This window comes from Schistocerca serialis, chromosome 8 (genome assembly GCF_023864345.2).
Source record: "Schistocerca serialis cubense isolate TAMUIC-IGC-003099 chromosome 8, iqSchSeri2.2, whole genome shotgun sequence".
Taxonomy (NCBI): domain Eukaryota; kingdom Metazoa; phylum Arthropoda; class Insecta; order Orthoptera; family Acrididae; genus Schistocerca; species Schistocerca serialis.
In genome coordinates, this window is record NC_064645.1 from 332429213 (window position 1) to 332453448 (window position 24236).

Consider the following 24236-nt stretch of genomic DNA (forward strand, 5'->3'; position numbering starts at 1 on the left):
TTGCTGTCTTTCTCATTGTGCCTGTCCGAGACTCAGTGCCTTCTCTATATGATAAGTAGCAATCTATCCTTTCTATACTGTTGTTATTCCGTCCTGGACTTACGTTATTTCATTTCAAGAAAAAACTTCTTTTCAATCGCTTTTCTGTGACAACATTCTAGCAGTGAAATGAATCAATGAGCTGTCTCACTTTTTTTCCCAATCAAATCAACACAAATCAGGTCACACTGGGAGACTTTTTAATAAAAAACAGGCCATTATAAACAATATAATATTCTATTTACACAAGAAATTCATGTAAAAACATACACACAACAATTTTTCATGTACAGTCTTCACTAGAGGAACAGGCTATTCACTGTTTTCACATAATTAGATTGTAATCACCTCAACACACATGCTTAGATGTTTTGAATGATCTAAAACATTCCATTTGGCTGAGTTAACTTCTTCCCCATGTTATGTATGTTTTCAACCTGCCATAAACACCCACAACAATTCTTTATCATCCAATTCGGCAACTGTTGAACATAAAATTCATTCAGCATAAATTATATACAAGAATTTACAATAAATATTAACAACATAATTACAAGATGCAGGTCCCAAATTTCTATCATCATTTTCTGTAATATAGTTACAGCCAAAAATGGACAATTAAGTTTTCTTGAAAATATGGCATGTTTCGACAGCAATAGTGATGTGACATAATAAAAACACGTTTTTTCTGCATGTACATCCTCTTGAATCTTACATTTTCCAATAAAACTTCATAAGAGGGAATGCACAAAAAGAGCTTGTTACCTATCAAAATAAACTCTCACGAAATAAGAATACAGCACAATGTATCAATTACGATGTTCAACATGCAATCACTTGTTTTATACTTCAACAAGTGAAAAAATCATGTCATCCCTTTTAATGAAAGTATAGCCATTCTGATATAATGCTGCTCAAGTCTGCATATTATCACCAAAATCTGTGACTTCCCGGCACATTTAACTTCGCTGATTCAATATTTATTATATTTTCTGTGAACAACCAAAACTAAAATCTCAATCTCATTAAAATTGGGGAAATAAAAACTATTTTGTTATTTTAAAAAAAGTATAAAACAGTAGCACCTATAACAGAAACTTTCAAAATTGTTGTTGTGTTTATAAAATAATACAGAAAGGATGCTCTCAATTTTTTGCACAAGAACAAAAAGTTAATGTGTGTCAAAAACATAACAAAAATAAATGTTTGTACTGTTCAATACAAGTCACAGCTATGATATCGCAAAAGTATACTCAATCTTCAGGACAATGGAAAGTTATGATACAGAGAGATGAGGTGCATATTGTACTGTCTACCAATTAACACTGAGACAGGCTTTCCACAGGACGCAATATTTCATTCTATTTCATACATGTGACAAGTTGAAAGCTACAAATATTCCACAACACACGCCCACAACAAACCAACTTCTCTCAAACTTTACACCATCCAACAGCACAGAACTTCAATCACACAAAACTCAATGTATTATTTAACCGCAATGCAACTTTAGGTAGCACAAGGCACATTTTAAAACTAATGGCAAATTGAAAGTGTATATTCCAACACATACACACTTTCAAAAAAACACTTTGAAGTGCTCTGCATCACAGTTAAAATTCCTGGGTGGTTATTCTTGCAACACTTCCAGTATCAATACAATATGCAACAGCCTATTAGCATTCCAAAACAATGCAAGGCCAGATTCACAAATTTATTTCTTTTCAACGAAGGAATGAATGTTGTTCTTCTTATAAATCTCAACAGCTGCAGTAACAGCAACTTTTAGACATGAAACATTTATGTTATAAAGTTCCTGGAAATGTGTCACAAGAATATAAGCTGATACATTTAATGGATGTCTGATCACCACTTAAAATAATTTTGTTGTGTAACTGGCTTGCAGCACATGATAGTTTGCATCATCAATATCTGGATGTATCACTAATAACCATTCTTCCATATAAGGAACTTTCTTCAGGAATTTCTTCAACTAATTCTACCACTGCTATACTCTTCCACTATGTCGACTCGACTTATCCAATGATTCTGATGAATGACCAGAACTCAGTGCTGATCCTGAAAATTTAAAATAAACTGTTCATTTACATGCATAGTGCAGTCCAAATGTTTCAGAATATGTAACTGAAAATGACAGAGCTAGTGAGCACACTTTTAAACTAATAATAATTCAACTAATAATTGCTCATATCAATAACTTTAAAATAAGATATTTAAGAAGGTAAAAACTGCATACATCTCCAAGAGATACAGACACATGCAAAAGAAAGAGAGGCACAATGTGGTAATGGACTGAGAGCTAGGGCTTTTTAGACTACAAAAGCACATTCAATAGGTACAATGTCGTATCATTGACAGTGGTCATTCAATTCCAAGCAAGTTTCTCATCTATAGTTTCTCAATATTACTGCATACGAGGTGTGATTGGAAAGTTTTAAGAATGGATCCCTACTGCTTACTGGTTGGGCGGGCAGGTACACGGAGGGTGGGGAGTCAGTCATTGCCTTGTCCTTGAACACCCTCTGACAGGAAACTGTATTTCCTTTATTCAGTTCATTGTGGCAGCTGGTTGAGTGCGAGTCTGTTAGGTCTTGTTGCCAGATTCTGTCTGTGTGAAAATGGATGTAAAAACGATGCAACGAGTTTGTGTGAAATTTTGTTTTAAAACCAGGAAATCAGCTTCTGAGACTTACAAGCTATTAAAAACAGCCTTTAGAGATAATTGTATGAGCCAGTCAAATGTTTTTGTCTGGTTCAACAGATTTAAAAATGGCCGCAAATCATTTGAAGATGAACCACAGTCCAGCCATCCTTCCACCTGAAAAACGGATGAAAATGTTGTGAAAGTTCGCGACAGTGCGCTCTGATCGTAGACTTACAATTAGGGAGATTGCTGATGAACAATTTAACTTTATATGCAGTTCAGTCAATTTTAACTGAAGATCTGAACATGCATTGACTTGACTTATCCAATGAGTGTCCGCAAAATTCATTCCAAAAGTGTTGTCAAGTGACCAGAGACAATGCCAAACTGAAGTGTGCCAAGAACCGATTAATTGGACTAAAAATGACAGATTTGTTGAATAGGGTAATTACAGGTGATGAATCATGGGTATATGGATATGATCCTGAAACCAAAGTGCAGTGGAAGGCTCCAGGTTCACCACGATCAAAAAAAGGACAGCAAAGTCGGTCAAATGTGAAGACAAAGTTGGTGATTTTTTTTTTTTTTTTCATTCTACTGGTATTGTGTATCATGAATTTACCCCTGAGGGACAGACCGTTAACCAGAAATACTATAAATATGTCCTTGAGCGTTTGCGCGAATAAGGTGCGGAAGAAAAGGCCTGCATTGTGGAAAGACAGGAATCGGGTGCTACATCATGACAATGCTCTGGCTCATCGTGCCTTCTCCATTGTTGAATTTTTGACCAAATTCAAAATTCCTGTGCTTCCACAACAGCCATATTTGCCTGATTTGGTCCCTGCAGACTTCTACCTGTTTCCTAAACTGAAATTTTCACTAAAAGAGAAGCAATTTGACTCCATTGAAGACATCCAGGCAAATACGGAGAGCGTCCTTAACACACTTCAGGGAAAAAAAAGTCCAGGAATGTTTCCAAAAGCGGAAACACCGTTGGAGTCAGTGTGTTCAGTCAGAAGGGGACTATTCTGAAGGAGATTCATCACAGTATCATGTAAGTATCACCTTTGTACAATTGCAGGCCCATCCTTAAAACTTTCCAATCACACCTCGTATGTACGTGCTATTAGTGGCTTGGGAGACCAATCTGTCCATAAAACATGCATCTACATATTTTGCACCAAACCATAGATAGGAGATGATGTGGCTGATTTATCAAGGTTTCTCTTTTTCAAACTTCTACTTTCCTTCTTCTTTGATCATGTTAAAACAGATCAATTCCAACTGATGTGGTTCATTGCCAATGGTTGCAATCTTCTGTTGTATCATCACAAGTATTTGGAATTATGTCTGTATTCATCATCATCTTGAGTCAGTTTTTGAAGTACTTTAAAGGAGCATCATAATATTTTCTGAAGGTGCGAGTTCACCATAGTGCATTTGTTGAGGAAGTGTGCCATCATTCATGTTCATGATAGCCAATCCATCTGGCCTGTGACTAATAGTGGTAAATTCTATACTATTTATCTGTAACTTCATAACAACAGTAATATTAGTTACGTAGTCCTTCCATTTGAACACAGACAGTTTTGTTCCACTGGTACTCTGTAATACAGGGTGTCCCCACAAAGGTGTTTACACTCTGAACTAATAACTGGAGAGGAATTAATAATAACTTCAACAAATTGTGATTATATGGTGCTCTCATGACTAGTGTGTGTAGCCAGTCATTTGTTTTTCTTTTGTTTATTTCAACTGCTAGTAACTACATGTAAACAAGATGACTGGACACTTGTCTTGGAGCAAGGAAAAGTGGATTGTAAAGTATTACTGGAAAAGTGTAAACATGCACAAAGTGCAGAGACAATAGCGGGCACAGTTTGATACTGTGCCACAACAAGTGTGAAAATAATGAAATTATGAGACAAATTTGAAAGGGAAGGGCGAGTGCATGATCTTCAGAAGGGATGGTGTGGCAGGAAGAAATCAGTAGAGAACAAAAGAGGAGCTGTCACAAGATCCCAAAAGAAGTCAATTCGGAAAGCTGCAGATGAATCAGGTGCAGGTAAATCAAGTAGTCATCGCATTTTAAAGCGAACAATGTGAAAATCCTACTTTCCCAGGTTACTTCACACAATGAATGAGGATGATCCAGATAGCCACCTCAAATTTTGTGAATGGATCTGTTGTGATGAACAGGTGACTGAAGTCATTGTTTGGTCTGATGAGGTGACATTTAAACTTATTGGGACCATCAATTGTCATAATTGTGTGTACTGGGCAGGAGATGATCCATGTGTTGTGGAAGAATGAACTGTTAATCTTTCTGGGTTATCAGTGTGGTGTGGTATGGTACGTCTGCAAGAGGACTTGTAGGGCCATTTATTTTTAAGGAACAGTGACAGGTGTCAAGCACCTTCCCATGTTGCAGGAACAAATTGTACACCTTCAACAGTAAAACATCATCAGTAATGTCACGACCACCTAAGTGACTTAAAGATCAATAGGTTCTGTTATTTTTGTTTGAGTTATTAACGTTGAAATAGTGTAAACTCATTTGAGGGACACACTGTATACAATACATTATTAAATCATCTTTGGTGAAATACTGAACAAAGTCTCAACCACTGTCAGCTTATATTTTAATCATTCCTTTTTTTCCCTTGATTAGCTGACATTCAATCATTTCAAACCTCAACATACATTTATCTTTTTTTCGAGTGTCAATGAGAGAACTCAGTTCCAAATAACATAATGTACCATGTATTACCTCCTGAGTATCTAAGAAGCCTATCCTTCTACATAATTGCCCAATTACTTTGCTCCCATCTTTCATTTCATTATTCCAGTTCTGTCAATTTTACTTTATTAAACTCATCTACCTTTCTCCATTCCTAAAAACTTCTTTTCTAATTTCATCTCTTATGGGTAAAATATGATTGTTTTTTAATACAAGCTGTGTGACAACTATTTCTATACAACCGGCTAGAATTAACATATTCTGACATGTAGCATGAAGTCATTTTTGTTTGTCATGGTAATTCGTTGACAGAGAGAAGTGAATTTGGACAGAGAGAAGTGAATTTAACAAAACATTCTTATGAAGATACGTCAAAATGTAATTGAACTTATACCTTATTTGAAAAATTGTACAGAAAATAATATCCAAAACTTTTCAGTACTGTTACCTTGCCTTTGGCCTATGTGTTTCTGCCTTCTATAAACTTACACATACTGGTATACCATTTTTGCATTTTGGTATGTGGCAAAGCAATCAAGTGCCTTTAAGAAAAATAAATAATTAATAATCTAATGAGAAAATGACTTTGTTACATTCCAGGGTGCTCTGTTGTTGTTGTTGTTGTTGTGGTCTTCAGTCCTGAGACTGGTTTGATGCAGCTCTCCATGCTACTCTATCCTGTGCAAGCATCTTCATCTCCCAGTACCTACTGCAACCTACATCCTTCTGAATCTGCTTAGTGTATTGATCTCTTGGTCTCCCTCTACGATTTTTACCCTCCACGCTGCCCTCCAATGCTAAATTTGTGATCCCTTGATGCCTCAAAACATGTCCTACCAACCGATCCCTTCTTCTAGTCAAGTTGTGCCACAAACTTCTCTTCTCCCCAATCCTATTCAATACCTCCTCATTAGTTACGTGATCAACCCACCTTATCTTCAGCATTCTTCTGTAGCACCACATTTCGAAAGCTTCTATTCTCTTCTTGTCCAAACTGGTTATCGTCCATGTTTCACTTCCATACATGGCTACACTCCATACAAATACTTTCAGAAACGACTTCCTGACACTTAAATCTATACTCGATGTTAACAAATTTCTCTTCTTCAGAAACGATTTCCTTGCCATTGCCAGTCTACATTTTATTTCCTCTCTACTTCGACCATCATCAGTTATTTTACTCCCTAAATAGCAAAACTCCTTTACTACTTTAAGTGTCTCATTTCCTAATCTAATCCCCTCAGCATCACCCGATTTAATTTGACTACATTCCATTATCCTCGTTTTGCTTTTGTTGATGTTCATCTTATATCCTCCTTTCAAGACACTGTCCATTCCATTCAACTGCTCTTCCAAGTCCTTTGCTGTCTCTGACAGAATTACAATGTCATCGGCGAACCTCAAAGTTCTTATTTCTTCTCCATGGATTTTAATACCTACTCCAAATTTTTCTTTTGTTTCCTTTACTGCTTGCTCAATATACAGATTGAATAAGATCGGGGAGAGGCTACAACCCTGTCTCACTCCTTTCCCAACCACTGCTTCCCTTTCATGCCCCTCGACTCTTATAACTGCCATCTGGTTTCTGTACAAATTGTAAATAGCCTTTCGCTCCCTGTATTTTACCCCTGCCACCTTCAGAATTTGAAAGAGAGTATTCCAGTTAATGTCGTCAAAAGCCTTCTCTAAGTCTACAAATGCTAGAAACGTAGGTTTGCCTTTTCTTAATCTTTCTTCTAAGATAAGTCGTAAGGTTAGTATTGCCTCACGTGTTCCAACATTTCTACGGAATCCAAACTGATCTTCCCCGAGGTCCGCCTCTACCAGTTTTTCCATTCGTCTGTAAAGAATTCGCGTTAGTATTTTGCAACTGTGACTTATTAAACTGATAGTTCAGTAATTTTCACATCTGTCAACACCTGCTTTCTTTGGGATTGGAATTATTATATTCTTCTTGAAGTCTGTGGGTATTTCGCCTGTCTCATACATCTTGCTCACCAGATGGTAGAGTTTTGTCATGACTGGCTCTCCCAAGGCCATCAGTAGTTCTAATGGAATGTTGTCTACTCCCAGGGCCTTGTTTCGACTCAGGTCTTTCAGTGCTCTGTCAAACTCTTCACGCAGTATCTTATCTCCCATTTCATCTTCATCTACATCCTCTTCCATTTCCATAATATTGTCCTCGAATACATCGCCCTTGTATAAACCCTCTATATACTCCTTCCACCTTTCTGCCTTCCCTTCTTTGCTTAGAACTGGGTTGCCATCTGTGCTCTTGATATTCATACAAGTGGTTCTCTTCTCTCCAAAGGTCTCTTTAATTTTCCTGTCAGCAGTATCTATCTTACCCCTAGTGAGATAAGCCTCTACATCCTTACATTTGTCCTCTAGCCATCCCTGCTTAGCCATTTTGCACTTCCTGTCGATCTCATTTTCGAGACGTTTGTATTCCTTTTTGCCTGCTTCATTTACTGCACTTTTATATTTTCTCCTTTCATCAATTAAATTCAATATTTCTTCTGTTACCCAAGGATTTCTATTAGCCCTCATCTTTTTACCTACTTGATCCTCTGCTGCCTTCACTACTTCATCCCTCAGAGCTACCCATTCTTCTTCTACTGTATTTCTTTCCTCCATTCCTGTCAATTGTTCCCTTATGCTCTCCCTGAAACTCTGTACCACCTCTGGTTCTTTCAGTTTATCCAGGTCCCATCTCCTTAAATTCCCGCCTTTTTGCAGTTTCTTCAGTTTCAATCTGCAGTTCATAACCAATAGATTGTGGTCAGAATCCACATCTGCCCCTGGAAATGTCTTACAATTTAAAACCTGGTTCCTAAATCTCCGTCTTACCATTATGTAATCTATCTGATACCTTTTAGTACCTCCAGGATTCTTCCAGGTATACAACCTTCTTTCATGATTCTTGAAGTGTTAGCTATGATTAAGTTATGCTCTGTGCAAAATTCTACCAGACGGCTTCCTCTTTCATTTCTTTCCCCCAATCCATATTCACCTACTATGTTTCCTTCTCTCCCTTTTCCTACTGACGAATTCCAGTCACCCATGACTATTAAATTTTCGTCTCCCTTCACTACCTGAATAATTTCTTCTATCTTGTCATACATTTCATCAATTTCTTCATCATCTGCAGAGCTAGTTGGCATATAAACTTGTACTACTGTAGTAGGCGTGGCCTTTGTGTCTATCTTGGCCACAATAATGCGTTCACTATGTTGTTTGTAGTAGCTAACCCGCACGCCTATTTTTTTATTCATTATTAAACCTACTCCTGCATTACCCCTATTTGATTTTGTATTTATAACCCTGTAATCACCTGACCAAAAGTCTTGTTCCTCCTGCCACTGAACTTCACTAATTCCCACTATATCTAACTTTAACCTATCCATTTCCCTTTTTAAATTTTCTAACCTACCTGCCCGATTAAGGGATCTGACATTCCACGCTCCGATCCGTAGAATGCCAGTTTTCTTTCTCCTGATAACGACGTCCTCTTGAGTAGTCCCCGCCCGGAGATCCGAATGGGGGACTATTTTACCTCCGGAATATTTTACCCAAGAGGACGCCATCATCATTTAATCATACAGTAAAGCTGCATGTCCTCGGGAAAAATTATGGCTGTAGTTTCCCCTTGCTTTCAGCCGTTCGCAGTACCAGCACAGCAAGCCCGTTTTGGTTAATGTTACAAGGCCAGATCAGTCAATCATCCAGACTGTTGCCCCTGCAACTACTGAAAAGGGTGCTGCCCCTCTTCAGGAACCACATGTTTGTCTGGCCTCTCAACAGATACGCCTCTGTTGTGGTTGCACCTACGGCACGGCCATCTGTATTGCTGAGGCACGCAAGCCTCCCCACCAACGGCAAGGTCCATGGTTCATGGGTGGGCAGGGTGGTCTAGAATCTCAAAATCCATTTTATGAAGTGACTGGTCATTGTAGGAGTTAGCATATGCAAGTTATAAATGAAAACAATGTTCAAAAAGTCGCCAGAACTGTGAGTAAACTCCAGACTACTAATTGCCAACAAGTTCCCTGTTATAAAGTGTGAATAACATTTGAATGCAAGTTTCAAAGAACTGTAAGCACCACTGCTATTGTAGAAGGTGGAGTTAACTTAAAATAAAAAAGAAGATAATAAAAAATGTTTCTTGGGTGAGCAATAACAATTCATAGAATGCTGGCAATAGTATCAATTTGGCACTCATTTACTAACATACAGCCACACAACTGCCATTAATAGTACCTTGTTTCCCTAACCAATGTCACTATACATTTCACACATCTGCTCTTCTACAAGTTATTGGCAGCTACATTCCAAGCATATTTTATGAAACACAAACCTGTTAAGTACCATATATTATTATAAATGATGAGTACTTCACAAACCAATTTCATACACATAATATGTTACTGTGTTAAAATCTTTGTATGGAGTTGTTAGATATTACTTTAGCAAGCTGGGAACTGAACTGTGAACTTTAATTTATTTAGATCTTTTTTACTCTCACATTCATTTTGAAACTCTTGTTAAGTTCACATGCAATTGATGAAGACAAATACCAGCTTCAAATCCAGTTAAAAGCCTTTGATGAATATCTTTTTCTAATAAACTTCCAGGCGACTCTTCATTTTCCTTCTTAGTTGCATACTGAGAATGGCACAGCCATACTCACTCTGCAATTGCAACAAAGTGAACTGAAACAGCAGCTCACACATTATATAGTTGGAACAAAATATGTATCTCTGAACACACAAACATGAAAATAACATTTATGCTCCGAACCTGACAAGTGAAAATAATAGTTAAATTAACTTCTAGGTCACTTTCAGTAAAGAGTGACAACTAAAATCAAGACTGCTTCAATAATATTGTGGCTTGGTGTATTATTTATTAATCAACTGCATGCATGACTACTGATTAAGATCCATGTAGGAAAAGCTAATGACAGAAGATAAATTGTCTCCTGAAATATATGGTGGCAAAAAGCACTTTCAGAGATGTCAGTGTAAGTTTGGTTTTCTTACTTCAAAGGGTAAAAGTTAAAATGCAGTGTCACATGAGTTTAAAACAAATTACGATGACATTGTTATTTATATCATAACACTACAGCCATATCTTACTATTTAAAAGTATTTATAACAAAAAGGATCATCAAAATAAAATCAAAGTCAAACACAGAAAAAAAAAGTTATATCAGGCAGCAGCAGAGACAGCGCAAACAACAGGTGACACAAATAACAGATTTCAGAACCTGAGGCACCTTCCACTAGGAAGGAAGGCAGGAACAAATGGAGGTAGATTATGCATTGATTTCCCATTGGCAACAAGGTCATTGGAGATAGAACACAAGGATGACATAAGTAGTTGGATGTGTCCTTTTGAAACGATCCATACAATCTTTGCTCCTTCTAGATGTAAGTTCACTGCCTTAACCACTGGCGCTTCTTGCTAGGTAAAGATTTATGTAAATAAAACTTTCAATGGCCATTTAATAGCATGATTCAGCACTTGTGTACAAAGGAAATGAGAGAAACGGATGCATGGGGAAAAAATTAAAAGTTGGCACCACATATGATAGGAAAACAACAAAAATTAGAAGTGACACACAGAACAGTTGAGAAGTATGAGATCAAGAGATGGGCAGGCTGAAAACATTAAAGTATATAAGCCAAAAATTGCCAGAAAAAGAAGAAAGCAAAGGAGTTGAAAAGCTGGCGGTGAAGCTGGAAAGGAAAGACAACGGAAGCAACAACATGCAAAGAGAGACCAAACAGAAATATGGGAGAAGGGAGATGAAAAGAAGATGGATTTTGACATGAGCAGTTAGCAGAAACTGGAATTAGATAGGTGGTGTGTGAACAGAATGTGCCACATAGGAAGTTCTCACCTGAGAAATTCAGAGTTCTGTGGTATGGGTGGTGGTATCAAGAATCCAAATTACCTTCACAGTCAGAACTAAGGACACTGCTAAAAGTTGAAAAAAGCACTTCATTGCAGAATACTATGTGTTACTGATACAGACTGTTTTCAGACATAAGTTCACCACACAACTTTGCAAGTGGAAATTTCATTTCCACCAGTTTACAGTATCATTGTCTACTTGACTTATATCCCTTTCTCCTTGTACATTTCTCTTTTGTATATGGGACTCCTCTTCTTTACTTTGCACTTGTTGACTGTTCTCACTGTTAACTTCTAACTTCAAGGTTTATGACAGTTAATATCCGTCTCAACATTTCCTGCCACATCTCTATCAACCTACAATCCTACATGACATTCTTACATAAACCCTTAATAGTCTCATTTCTCCCAAGCCTCTCTCTTCTTTTACATGGTAAAGGAATGGTTCTTTTGTCCTGTGTCTGCTGCAGCCTTTCAAGTTGACTTGTTTGATATAAGGCTATCACATATTGGTGGACAGTTTTACTGAATAAAACACTGCTTACATTGGCATTCAAGAGAGATACACATCTAAAAGTTCCAACAAACAAGAAACTTAGAAACAAACACAAAGCATTGAAATAATTCGCTCTACGAGGAAAAATTTAGTACAAATCATGCTAAAACAAGAAAATATTCAAAACTTCTTAAGTGTGTACACACTTGAATATTGGAATGTTGAAACCATGTCTCAGGTGATGCAATTGATTTCTGCATGCAAGATTCAATGTACTTTTTGAGCCCGGCAAGGTAAACATTTACAACAAGAAGTAGCACTAACCCAGTGTATAAAAGGAACTTCAACTTTAATAACAAAATTAAGCATTTAATTACTTTGTGAAAGGTGAGAAAGCAAAATCTTGATTAGCACATGCAATTTACAGAGAGTACCAATAGTATTAAAATATTAGTAACCTTGGAAAGAAGTCATCAATCTGTGGCAGTTTCGAGAGTGCTCCAGAATTGACGAATTTTTGAAAAATTCTTCCTTCCTTCATGCAGCAATACAATAAGAAAAAACATTAACATGCAAGATATTTTAAGTATAGACTAAATAAAAATAAACTTTCAAACCTTTAGAATCACGAGGGCTTTCTCTGTGTACAGGAGGCAAGGGTCTAAAGCCAGAATGTGGGTCATCCCAGCGACTAAGTTGTCGTGGAGGTGGTGGATAAGGTGCAAGTGGAGGAGGTGGTGGTGACCTATGGTGAAACCTACGAGGCGGTGAATCATCGTCGTCATCATACTCATGAGGTGAAAGGGGGGGAGACTGGTCATAAGGTGAAAAGTCACCTCTAGCCTCAGGAGAATAGCGATGTGGGGGCGGAGGTGGTGAGGACATGCGCCCTAATGGTGGAGGTCGTCTATCTCCTGGAAAAAGGGGCGGAGGTGGTGGTGGAACAAATGGTGCACCTGGGAGGGGTGGTGGGGGCATGAAAACTCCTGGCGGAGGAATGCCCATGAAAGGAGGTAGTGGCTGACCAGGGATCAGCGGCGGGGACACAGGATGTCCATCGCGGTCACGATGCTGGAATGAGGGATCCTGCATTTCTTGCATCCCCATGTGGAGAAACGAGGCAGGAAGCTCGCCATTTGAATCAGCTCCTTGCAATCCTATGAACATAAGATGGAAATGATTTATTATCATCAAATAAATTATATGTTATTACTTGAACACTTGTAGTGTGCTATTTTTATGTAAGGAAGTACATTTAAGAATAGCTATATCTTACAGATTTACATGAGTGAAATGACTGGAAGCTCAAATAATTTGTGTCCCATGAACAAGAAATATTGAACTTGCTCTCCCATACTGGCAAATTTTAAATGAAGGGCCTTTTACATTATGAAGATGACACTCATAGTAATGAAAGGTTTCTGAAGTCTGTTGAGTGCATTTCTGAAAAGGTTCTTCTTGAAGGCAACAATATTTAAAGCCTTTCTTAAGAATTTTTAACTTATAATATTAAGATCTACACAACATTTTAACAAAAAAAAAGCCTGCACCATTTCAACCCTTCTCTTGGTCTATTCATTATTCCATAATCCAATGTTAGTAGGTGCTTATAGGATGCTGAATTTTATGTATCCATAAAGTATTACTGCTAACACACCCTTTTTTTTTACTTACCAGGTGGTAGCGAGCCGACTTAACAAATGTGCAGATGCTAAGGTATACCAGTTTTCTGAAAATTCTGTTTTCATTTGATGAAAAAGGAGAGTAAATGGTGGGATTAAATTCAACGTTACAAGTATTGGACAAAAAAGCCACCCAGAACCCCAAGAAAGGAACAGTGCAGAAGGAATGGCTATCGATCAACCTGAAGTATTGTACCTTACAACTAGGTAAACCTATGGAAGATAGGTCTTTGTGTAATAAACTGTCAAACTTTGACACCTCCTGAAGTACTACTTAAACATTAAACATAACATGCGGCAAAATATTCTACACGATGACAAGAGGATATTGCTGGGAACAATGCTTACTATCAGTAAAGCTGGTAACAAGACATACAGTATGTGTGAATAGGAACTGCATGTTAATGCATATATAACATCCCGAGGTGCTTACACTGTAGGTGAGGGAGGCTTAGTTGTGAAAAGGTAGCAGCTATGGAGGTACTGAAAACTTTTGTGGGTTTCCTCTGGTCATATGGTTTAACAGAATTATAAGAGGGGTGGAAGTTAATTTTGAGGAAAGTGGATTGTAGAGTGTGGGGAAATGAAATGGATATTAGAAAAGATGAGGTTTGGAAGGACTGACTAAGGAAACCATTGACGGCGATCTGTAATTTGCTTCATAAAGGATATATTCTTCATTTACATGGTAAATATTCTTGACATTTAACAGGAAAAATATAAACAATATTTAGCAGATATTTACAAGTAATTCACACTGAAGCCATTACATTAGTGCTAAAAGCAATTACAACATCTTGTTTCAAAGTCTAAGAGTTGCAATTTTACACTGTTTATGTTTTTGGACTAAATACATGGTTTTTTAAACTATTTATTCTCTTTTATTTACAGTATTTATTAATTCTATCATCAATCAATTTAAAAGAACAAGAATCTTTGCCTATCTTGGGCTAACCAATGTGTTATACATCTACATTGTATTATACTGTCATAAACCAGTATCATAGGAGACGGAGCCTTTTATGCTTTGACATAAATGCAACACATTGGAGATATAAAGAATAACTAAGGGAATAAATAAATTTTATTCACCATATTACAATATTTAGACCTGATTGTCATCTCTTCCAGCACTATGTAAACAACACCAAATACAGCACATTAGCTTCCGAAGCAGTGACATCTAGACTGTGAATACTTTTTGTCAGCCATTACAGCTCATGTCACACCATCTCGCCAGCCAGTAACAGCAGATATTCAGTGATAGTACATGTAATGCAGTTAGGCAATAGCAATATCATTGGTAAGTAGCGCGAATATACAAATAACACAAGTTAATGATTTAATTTAATATGCATACATATAGCTACAAGAACGGCTAAGTTTCACATATAATACTTATTGTCAACAAGTTTTTGCTTTTTTTCTGAGCGTGTTGTTAGGAAGGATCCTACAAGCACAGCTTAAATTCTAGTAGCAGAATATTTCTGATGAGCACGGTTATAAATTTCACTGCTGTGCACTGAACATTTTGTAGATTACCTGGCTGAAAACATGTTCCATCAACTTTTGTGTAAAAAGGCCAGTTACATGTGAAATTGCTCAAGAACTCACTTTGCACTTGTTTTTTGAAGGACAATGCTTTTGCCAAATTGTTACACAATTCGTAATAAATGAAAGAGTTAAAAGAAATATGACAAGCTAACTTTCAAACTTGGTCTTCTTTAGCATGTGTTACCATTTAAGATATGAAACACAAATGTGCCAGTAAAATTTTAAGTAATGGCATAAATGGCTGGTCTTTTTGGCCCAGATTTTTTCTAAGTGCCTGGTCCTCAGCGTTAAATTTTGAACGAGAGTCTAACACTCCGTGATTTAAGAAATACATTGCACATTCTCACACATAACATAATTCATCTTGTTTAAAATATTCGTAATATTTACCCACTGCCCGTTTGAAATGTAAACAGTTTTGACGTCACGCTCATGGAAACAAGGCCCCATGAAAAAGATGCATCGAAAGCAGTTTGGTGTTATGAAGTGCTGCACAGTCTGTGGCACAATTTGCTGTCGGCAGACGCTTGTGTGTGCACTGTGTTTTGTTGTTGTAAATGGCACCTTTTCTTTGTAACTCAAGTTTTATTTCAGTGTTATTCTCTTGTTTACGTTTTATTGCTGCAGTAGAGGGATAAAATAAAATTCTTTGTTAGTGTATCGGATCTTAGCAGTCAAAATTAAAAAATTTAACTGAAATCTAAAATAATGAAAATTTCCCGGAATTCTACAAAAGTCTCGCATTTTTCTTGGAAATCTCCCGGATGAAAAAAATTCCCAGTTTTTTCCAGATTTCCCAGTTCTTCCGGGGTGTATACACACTGTCAAATTTGCTTCAACTCAATACATGGTAATTTGAAACTTTTCAACATGACAAAACTACATTGAAAAAATGCTCTTATTTTCATCCTCAATCAATAGATGCGACGATACTACAAAAAAATCTCCACAATAAAAATGAAACTAATAAAAATACTCCCAAATTGCATGAAACAAAGGGCACACATTATTTCTCTTATACCCTGTCCTGTTCCTTGACTGAGTATTTTGGATGAAGTACCTACTTAGACCCATAACAGTCTCATTTCCTATGATCAATTCCTTCTATCTTAGATTAAAGCATCCCTGGGTGCTTACACTGGTATCCACTTTTGTTTGTGAGTAAATTGATATCACTTGACCAACAATGGTTTCTGTTATTTGCCAATGATGTTGATTAAGAGATTCTGTACCTACAAACTTTTCTTTTACGGCAATAGTTAATTACATACATCTCAATACTCTTATGCTGAAGCTGAAACCTACATTATACAGGTTGGCCTACTTCTCCACTCTAATCTGTTATAATACAATACAATCTGTTCCCAAGCACTGCCAATGTTGAAAAACAGCTGAAAAAGTTAATGAATGAAAACTTATTTGTCCTAGAGTGTAAATTTCATTATTTATACTTGCAACTTTGAGTTATTCTAAAGTGGAGTACTGTACAATCTATTAAGTCTGTGGTGGAACATAAATAACAGAACAAGTAAAGCTAACAGCTTATGTGGCGTGTGTGTGTGTGTGTGTGTGGCGGGGGGGGGGGGGGGGGGGGATAATTTTAGAATGTACAGTACAATTTCTACTGAGCTTCATGTACCCATATTTGATATTTTGACTTAGTGTATAGAAAACATACTGCCAGCGAGACAACCAAGCAGTCTTTGGGGCAGGATGAAGGAAAGTGACATGTAAAAATAAACAAAATAAACTATATTAATGACGAATCCAGATTTTTTCAAGGTCAAAGGTCTGACTAGTGATATTCCTGATGGCATTTAATCCCAAGGGGCAGGGACTGTGGTAAGACAGGGAGACACACAAAGCACAGCCTTGGAGAAATTTGAAAAAACTCACTAAGTACTTGTATCACTTTTTATCTTATCTATGAAAAGGCAACCTAACATACCCTGCCCAAATACTATCCTCTAAGCTATTGTCAGTGATATAACTACAAAAATAAAATTGGTGGTAATGGGGACTGCTGTACTTCCAGAGGTTAACAGGTCAGTCAATGTAGTTTTTTGACTTACACTTTGCTTATTTTCTGTACTTCTGCTGCTTATAATACATGAAAAAAAACCTCATCTCCTCTGTTTTTATCTTGTTTTGGGATGCTGTGCTTGCAGCTACCACTTTCCTTCAAAATATGTACATAAAAATGGCACAATTCTCGATAAGAATGTTCCGATTCTCAATAAGGTAAGTAACGCAAATATGGCAGAAAGATATATTATTTCAAATGAAATGAGGTACAAATGCTAATGCACTCTGACTTAAATCTGCTGTATATGACTGTTACCAGACAATAGCACACGGTAAAAACCTTTAACCATTGTGTGACATGTGAAAATGATTCAGCAGCAGAAATATACTTTGCTCAACTGAGTATCTAACTCATAGCAAGAGAGACTTGAAATAAAGACTATTGAAAAATAATGTTACATTACATCTATGAAAATCAACTGACTACATTATGTCACAGGTGTGATATTAAATGCTCCTTATTTTTATAATAGCATCTCAAAAACTGTACTTGTTATACCAAATTCTGAAGTGTTACAACTGTTGTCAGCTATTTAAACCATATAGTATCAATATTTAGATTTATTTTATTTTATGGGTGAGTGATGGGTGGAGGGGCAAATACTCTAACTGGTAAGGGGCAAAAATACCTACAGCTGGCACTAAAGATACCACATGCACTTCATCTGTAGAAACATATGTTCTTTCCTTGTGATAAGAGTGCAATGTCACAGTTGTTGGGTGGGTGCCTATTACAAATAGGTAGTTAAAGCAAATTTTCGCTGTTATCCTGGAACACTTTTGTTACGGAGGAATCACCTGTTTGGTCTAATTCTTGAATTATTGGAAGTACTCTGACTTGAGGATAGTATCATGTCACATTCCAAGGATGAAACTGAGTCAAACAGACAAAAGCTGCTGTTCCCTTTATAATAGATTAAGATTTTCAGACAACAGGTGCACCCTCAAATATGAACAATTTATAACTGTAATGTTCTCTTGCATGCAAGTGTGGCCTGCAGGGGCATGCAAGAGACAGGTGGTCTGACAAGCACTGCTCTTCTGCCAATAGTTTCTTAATTAGTACAGCACATTCTTCAGTTACTGATGAAAGGAGTCCGTCTTACTATGAAGCACAGTCAAGACAACTGTTACTCACTGAAATCAATACACTTCCCTCCCATGCTGGATTCATATACACAGTTTCGCCAAGCAGAGTTCACTGTCCACAAAACAATGATTCACTTGCAATACTGATGAAACATGTTAGCCCAAACTTTCATTTCTATGACTCAATATCAGGTGGTGCTAAAGAAGTGCTGGCTGTTGGATACAGTGGATGAATGGCTATGTTAATGTACATGTAGCAGCATGTTATGATTTGTCACGAAGAGCCTCAATTACAAAACTGTCCAAGTTCCTTTTGTTTCTTGATCCAATATATTAAATCCTCTAACCACTTGTGGTGGAACATATGCTCACTTATCATAGGAGGAGCTACAGCTCGAAGTGCAGGAGGAATATATTGGCCACAAGAATTGTTCTTCTTGTCTACAATGTCCGAATAGTGATCTCCTTAATACTATTCTCCATCTAAATTCTATTTAACTGCTTTCTCTGTCTCTTTATTTAGGATTGTATAATCATTACATTTTTACAAAACAGTTTATATTTGAAGCAGTCCCAGTTGTGGAAATAAATCTTGATAAATGAAGAAACGCAATACTGATAAATGGTCATTCATTGGAACAAAAGTTTCACAGCTAAAAACTGCATCTTTAGGTATACATAATCAATCCTACAAAGTCCACACCAGGATTAATTGGACGACCCAAAATTCTCATTTTTTGTTTATGAATGAAACATATGTCAATGTATTGTGGGAAAAAAAGTAAGTTGCAGTCACATTATAATATTTTATCAGTCTTTTTGGGAGTAGGTCTAGTTATCATGTAAATTTAACATTAGATTGATTGAATTTCTATACATGACGACACACATTTCTAATAACATTGCTATCATGCTCTCAAACACAAAGTTTGAATCTTAAAAGACACTTTAATTAAAACTTTGTGCTTGTAGCTGGTCATCGTTCACTTCATTGCATGATATTTCACCTGGGCTAGAGTGACCATGATATGGTGAAGCTCTTAACCAGTCCATTATATTGCTTGCATGGTGCAACTTGTAGCGTATGGTCCAAGAAAGGTAAGAATATGGGTTAGAGTCCTAGCCTGGCATGTATTTTTAGCGTATCACGTAAACATTACATGATATCATTTCACATCCTCATGATAAACCCACCAATTTTCTGCTTTTTTCAAGGGATGCTCTACCAAGCCTAGCATAACTACATTTGTTTTCTCACATTGTTAATTGATAGCACACACTTTCATTTAATTTATTATATTTTGATCATATTAATAAGTTAGTACTCATCTATACTGCTTGTTCTATCCAACATGTAGTGTTTTAGTCTATGCTACTGAGTAATTATTTTTAAGTGTATCTGTGTATTTCGTCTTTTTCAAGAAAAGTCAGAGAGAAACAAATTAAAATATGAACTGAAGGAGGTATTATGAAAAGGACAGACTGTTATTAACCATATAGTGGAAATGTTGAGTCACACACAGGGACAACAAAATTTTTGATGCACTATCTATGGATCATCTTCACTATATGGTGAGTAGCAATCTATCTTTTCCATAATACTGTTATCATATTTATTATACATTTAATAAGACTAATATATGTAAAGTCATTGACTGGAAACTGGTGCATGGCACTATCTACTCGTATAATATTGTTTAGTATTTGGAAACTTAATTTCCTATATCCAAAGGAAAATTCACTCAAAAACACTATAAAGTTAAAAAAAGAAGAGAATAACTAGTCAGTATTTATTATGTTCAGGAAGTGAAATTCCAGTACTTCTGACAGACACAAAAAAATAAAAACACTATTTATAGCTTTCAGGTCTATTAGATACTTCTCCAGAGAGGAAAGAGGGATATGTTGGTGAAGGTTAGAAAAGGAAGCGCAGATCTCACAGCATATTCAATTTTAAATGTATCTACTGACAGCTTTGGAATTTTAACCTCTGAAAGTCAGTCCTGGTCTATTATTCTGTATCTCTGTAATTTCACAGAAACTCAACTTCATGAAACCAACCCTGGTAGCCAATGTGTTCATATGAAATGGACTGCTTGCTCTTACACAATATGCTTACCATGAACAAAATCTAAGAATGTATACGTACTGTCACCAACTTTGCCACTTTCCGAGCTGTTTTGTGATGTATTTGTAATGTTCTTCTCCACTACAGTGAGGCGGTTCCTTAACTGTCCAGCCTCTTGACGGCTTTCTTCCAACCTTCGCTCTGCTTGACGCGCTGCAACCTGTTTGCAAGAAAATAATGTTTTATCATACTGTTTATGTCATACCATTACTTTTTCTTAAAGATCTTCAACTTTTTTTCATTTTTTGTAATTACCCACTGTTCACAATACTCCTTCATGTAATATAACCATGATGAACTTACCCAATTCTCATGAGCTTTCTTTTCAAGAGTTGAAATCTGACTTTTCAGACTTCGTTCCTGATCAATAATTTCCTTCTTCAACGTATCATTCTGCGATCTGAAATTTTAAATAATTTTTTAGCAACAAAAAGTACAAGCATAAAATCAGTTCACAAATTAAGAAATATATATTAATGCAAACAAGTTTTGTCAAAACTAAAAGCACACACTAAAAAAACTGGTAATCAGACTGTGAGTGTTTAAATTTGCACCCCTTGAATGACAAATTTGCCATCATTCACATATCAAAGTGTAATTTGACACTTCTGGGAAAGTGGGAGGGGACAAACTCAACAGACTCTGCATTCACATTGAAGAAAAGATTCTCAGATCCCATAAAATGGGGGTATGTTCAGAATTCCAGTTCATCCTAATTTTTCTGGAACAATTTTAATTTTGCACAAAATTAACTGGTGTCCCCGAACCCTTTTTCAGAACAGCAAAATGTCCCAGATTTTGATTTTTTGTGGTGAGACTTTTTTCTTTTCAAACTAACCACCTGCCATAATACTATCCTTTATTTGCCCCAACTTTTTGAACTTTGGCATTATACTTTACTTGCATAGAAAAATTTTATCAGTCCTCAATGTCGATATACTGACTTTTTCACTAACTCATTTTGAGATGGTGTACCTCTTTCTTCGAGGAGCTACTATTTCGATGTACTGTTTGTCAATGGCCAATGTTTTATATGTATGACCACCACTAGAAATGTTTGAGAAGGTATGCTGCATCAATGGGAACAACTTCCAGTGAACAGGACCAGGTCCATAAAACAGATAGTGTCAATCTTCTCTAGGCAGACAAAAGTTGTCCGTACTGTAGTTCCACTTAATGTTAGATACTTAGAGGAGATAAAGCTGTCATCTTTATTAATGAAAATGGAACTATAGGAGACCCCTGAGCAGCTTTTACTCCCTTTGAAAAATCTGGCACTCAAATAGTGAATGTTCTTTGCAACTCATTTACACTGTTGATTTGTTGCTGATTTGCAAATGTGGACAGTATACATGATAAATGTGTTGACAATGTATTAGTTTGGAGTTGAATGCTGTCTTCTACAACTGTCCACCTATGCATGAACTATCATCATCATCATCATCATCATCATCATCATCATCATCATCTACAAGGCTACTCCGCAAATTACACATAAGTGTCTGGCAGAGGGTTCATCAAACCACTTTCACAATAATTCTCTATTATTCCACTATCAAACAGCTTGCAGAAAAAATGAACACCTATATCTGATCTGATCTGATTTCCCTTATTTTATTATGATGATCATTTCTCCCTATGTAGGTTGGCATCAACAAAATACTTTCGTATTCAGAGGATAAAGTTGGTGATGGAAATTTCATGAGAAGATTCCACTGCTGCAAAATATGCCTTTGTTTTAATGATGTCCAACCCAAATCCTGTATCATTTCAGTGACACTCTCTCCCCTATTTCGCATTAATACAAAATGCATTGCCCTTCTTTGAACTTTTTCAATGTACTCCATCAGTCCTATTTGGTAAGGACCCCACACTGCCCAGCAGTATTCTAAAAGAGGACGGACAAGCGTAGTGTAGGCAGTCTCCTTAGTAGATCTGTTACATTTTCTAAGTGTCCTGCCAATAAAACGCAGTCTATGGTTAGCCTTCCCCACAACATTTTCTGTGTGTTCCTTCCAATTTAAGTTTTGTAATTGAAACACCTAGGTATTTAGTTGAATTTACAGCCTTTATATTACACGGATTAATCGTGTAACTGAAGTTTAACGGATTCCTTTTAGCACTCATGTGGATGACCTCACACTTTTCATTATTTAGGGTCAAATGCCAATTTTTTTACCATTCAGATATCTTTTCTGAAATGTTTTGCAATTTGTTTTGATCTTCTGATGAGTTTACTGGATGATAAATGATAGCATCATCTGCAATCAACATAAGACTGTCTCCTAAGTCGTTTACATAGACAAGGAAAAGCAGAGTGCCTATAACTCTATCTTGGGGAATGCCAGAAATCACTTTTGTTTTACTTGATGACTTTCTGTCAATTACTATGAACTGTGACCTCTCTAATAGGAAATCATGAATACAGTCACATAACTGAAACGATATTCTATAAGCATGCAATTTCACTACAAGCCACTTGTGGGGTACAGTGTGAAAGGCCTTTTGAAAATCTAGAAATATGGAATCAATTTGGAGTCCCTTGTATATAATCATCATCATCATGTTGTGCTCAATACCTCCTACCGTCTGAAGCATATTTCTGTACCATCCACACTATGTGTTATTCTGATGGGCAATCTGATGTGTCTTAGCCTGTAACCAGACTACTGGAGGGTCATTGCAGTTCACTATTCAAGTCTTTTAACAGAATAGTTCACAAGAGTGGATCACAATCAAAACTAAAAGCCTACAATACATAGTAGGGAAGCAATGTTACAACTGCTATGGTTGATTTCTTCAGAATTTCCACCTAATTGTTTTATATTATGATTTGCAGCAAGCTGCTTTTCTGCCAATTTATTACATACAAGGAAGTTATTGACAAATAATATCTGCCTTGGACTTATGTGTAGTTTTGTATGCTTCAAAGTAAGGGTTGGTAAATTAGTATACCTGACATTAAATGAGAGGACTCCACATATGTCAACTGAATAGGTCAAGGCGTATAGACACAATTTACTGGGAATAATGGATAGAATACAGGCTGGAAGGACTTGTTATGACCACAAAGAAAAGATAACCAAGGAAAAAAATTAGCATACATTGTGGTTTCTATCCTTATACATGAAGTTTTATCATTGAAAATTTTATTACAAAAACATTTTACAAATGAAATTTCACAATATGAAACTGGGACAAAACTAACTGCTAAAACCAGTTGTATGTACAACAAATTAATTTCTCAAAAATATTGTGGTAAAAATTATTTTTAACGAAAATCACTCACATTCAACATTGTTAAGAATGGTTGTGTAAAGATTATGTGAAATAAGTGAGTCCCTCTCCAGTTTATTAAATCATCGTGACAATGCTTATGTCACAACTACATCATCATCTCGCCACACTGTTACTAAGGCATTATGGTTAGTTTGTAAGTAGAAAATAAGAAGTCTGCTCAGGGATACAGTGAATATAGGTACTTTTTAATAGTGTAAGCTTACTATTTTATTCCAGTTTATAGAAGTTATTGATGCAGAGTACCTCTGATGCAGCATTAGTCAGCTTTTTCAAATTTTTGGTGGTCTCATGACAACTTTGCATTTTACTATCAAAATTTTATGCATCTTTACTCACACTCCAAGATTTATGAAATTTCCTGGCACATTATAACTATGTGCTGAACAGGGCTTGAACCTGTATTTTGCCTTTTGTGGGTAATGTTTACACAGTTTTAATCTGTCACGGTGTTTCAAAATAGACCCACTTGTTGAAGAATGTCATTATTTATACAATCAGTGATCAGTTTACAATTTTAGCAGGGATATAGAGCTATTGTA

The 24236-nt window shown here is 36.4% G+C and overlaps 1 protein-coding gene across 3 annotated transcripts in view; it reads right to left on the minus strand.

The window, feature by feature from the left end:
• Positions 1-257: 257 nt before the first annotated feature.
• The window catches only part of LOC126416810 (transport and Golgi organization protein 1), a 168097-nt gene continuing 144118 nt past the window's right edge, over positions 258-24236 (minus strand). For 2 of the 3 annotated variants that reach the window (XM_050084692.1, XM_050084691.1), the window contains 4 exons: positions 20701-20797; positions 20419-20557; positions 12477-13016; positions 258-2118 (listed from right to left, as the gene is read on the minus strand). In XM_050084692.1, the coding sequence (XP_049940649.1) occupies positions 2048-2118; positions 12477-13016; positions 20419-20557; positions 20701-20797 (847 nt within the window). In that variant the 3' untranslated portion in view covers positions 258-2047. Of the gene's footprint in view, positions 2119-10021; positions 10136-12476; positions 13017-20418; positions 20558-20700; positions 20798-24236 lie in introns of all 3 variants that reach the window. The other variant, XR_007575531.1, reaches the window with a different exon arrangement.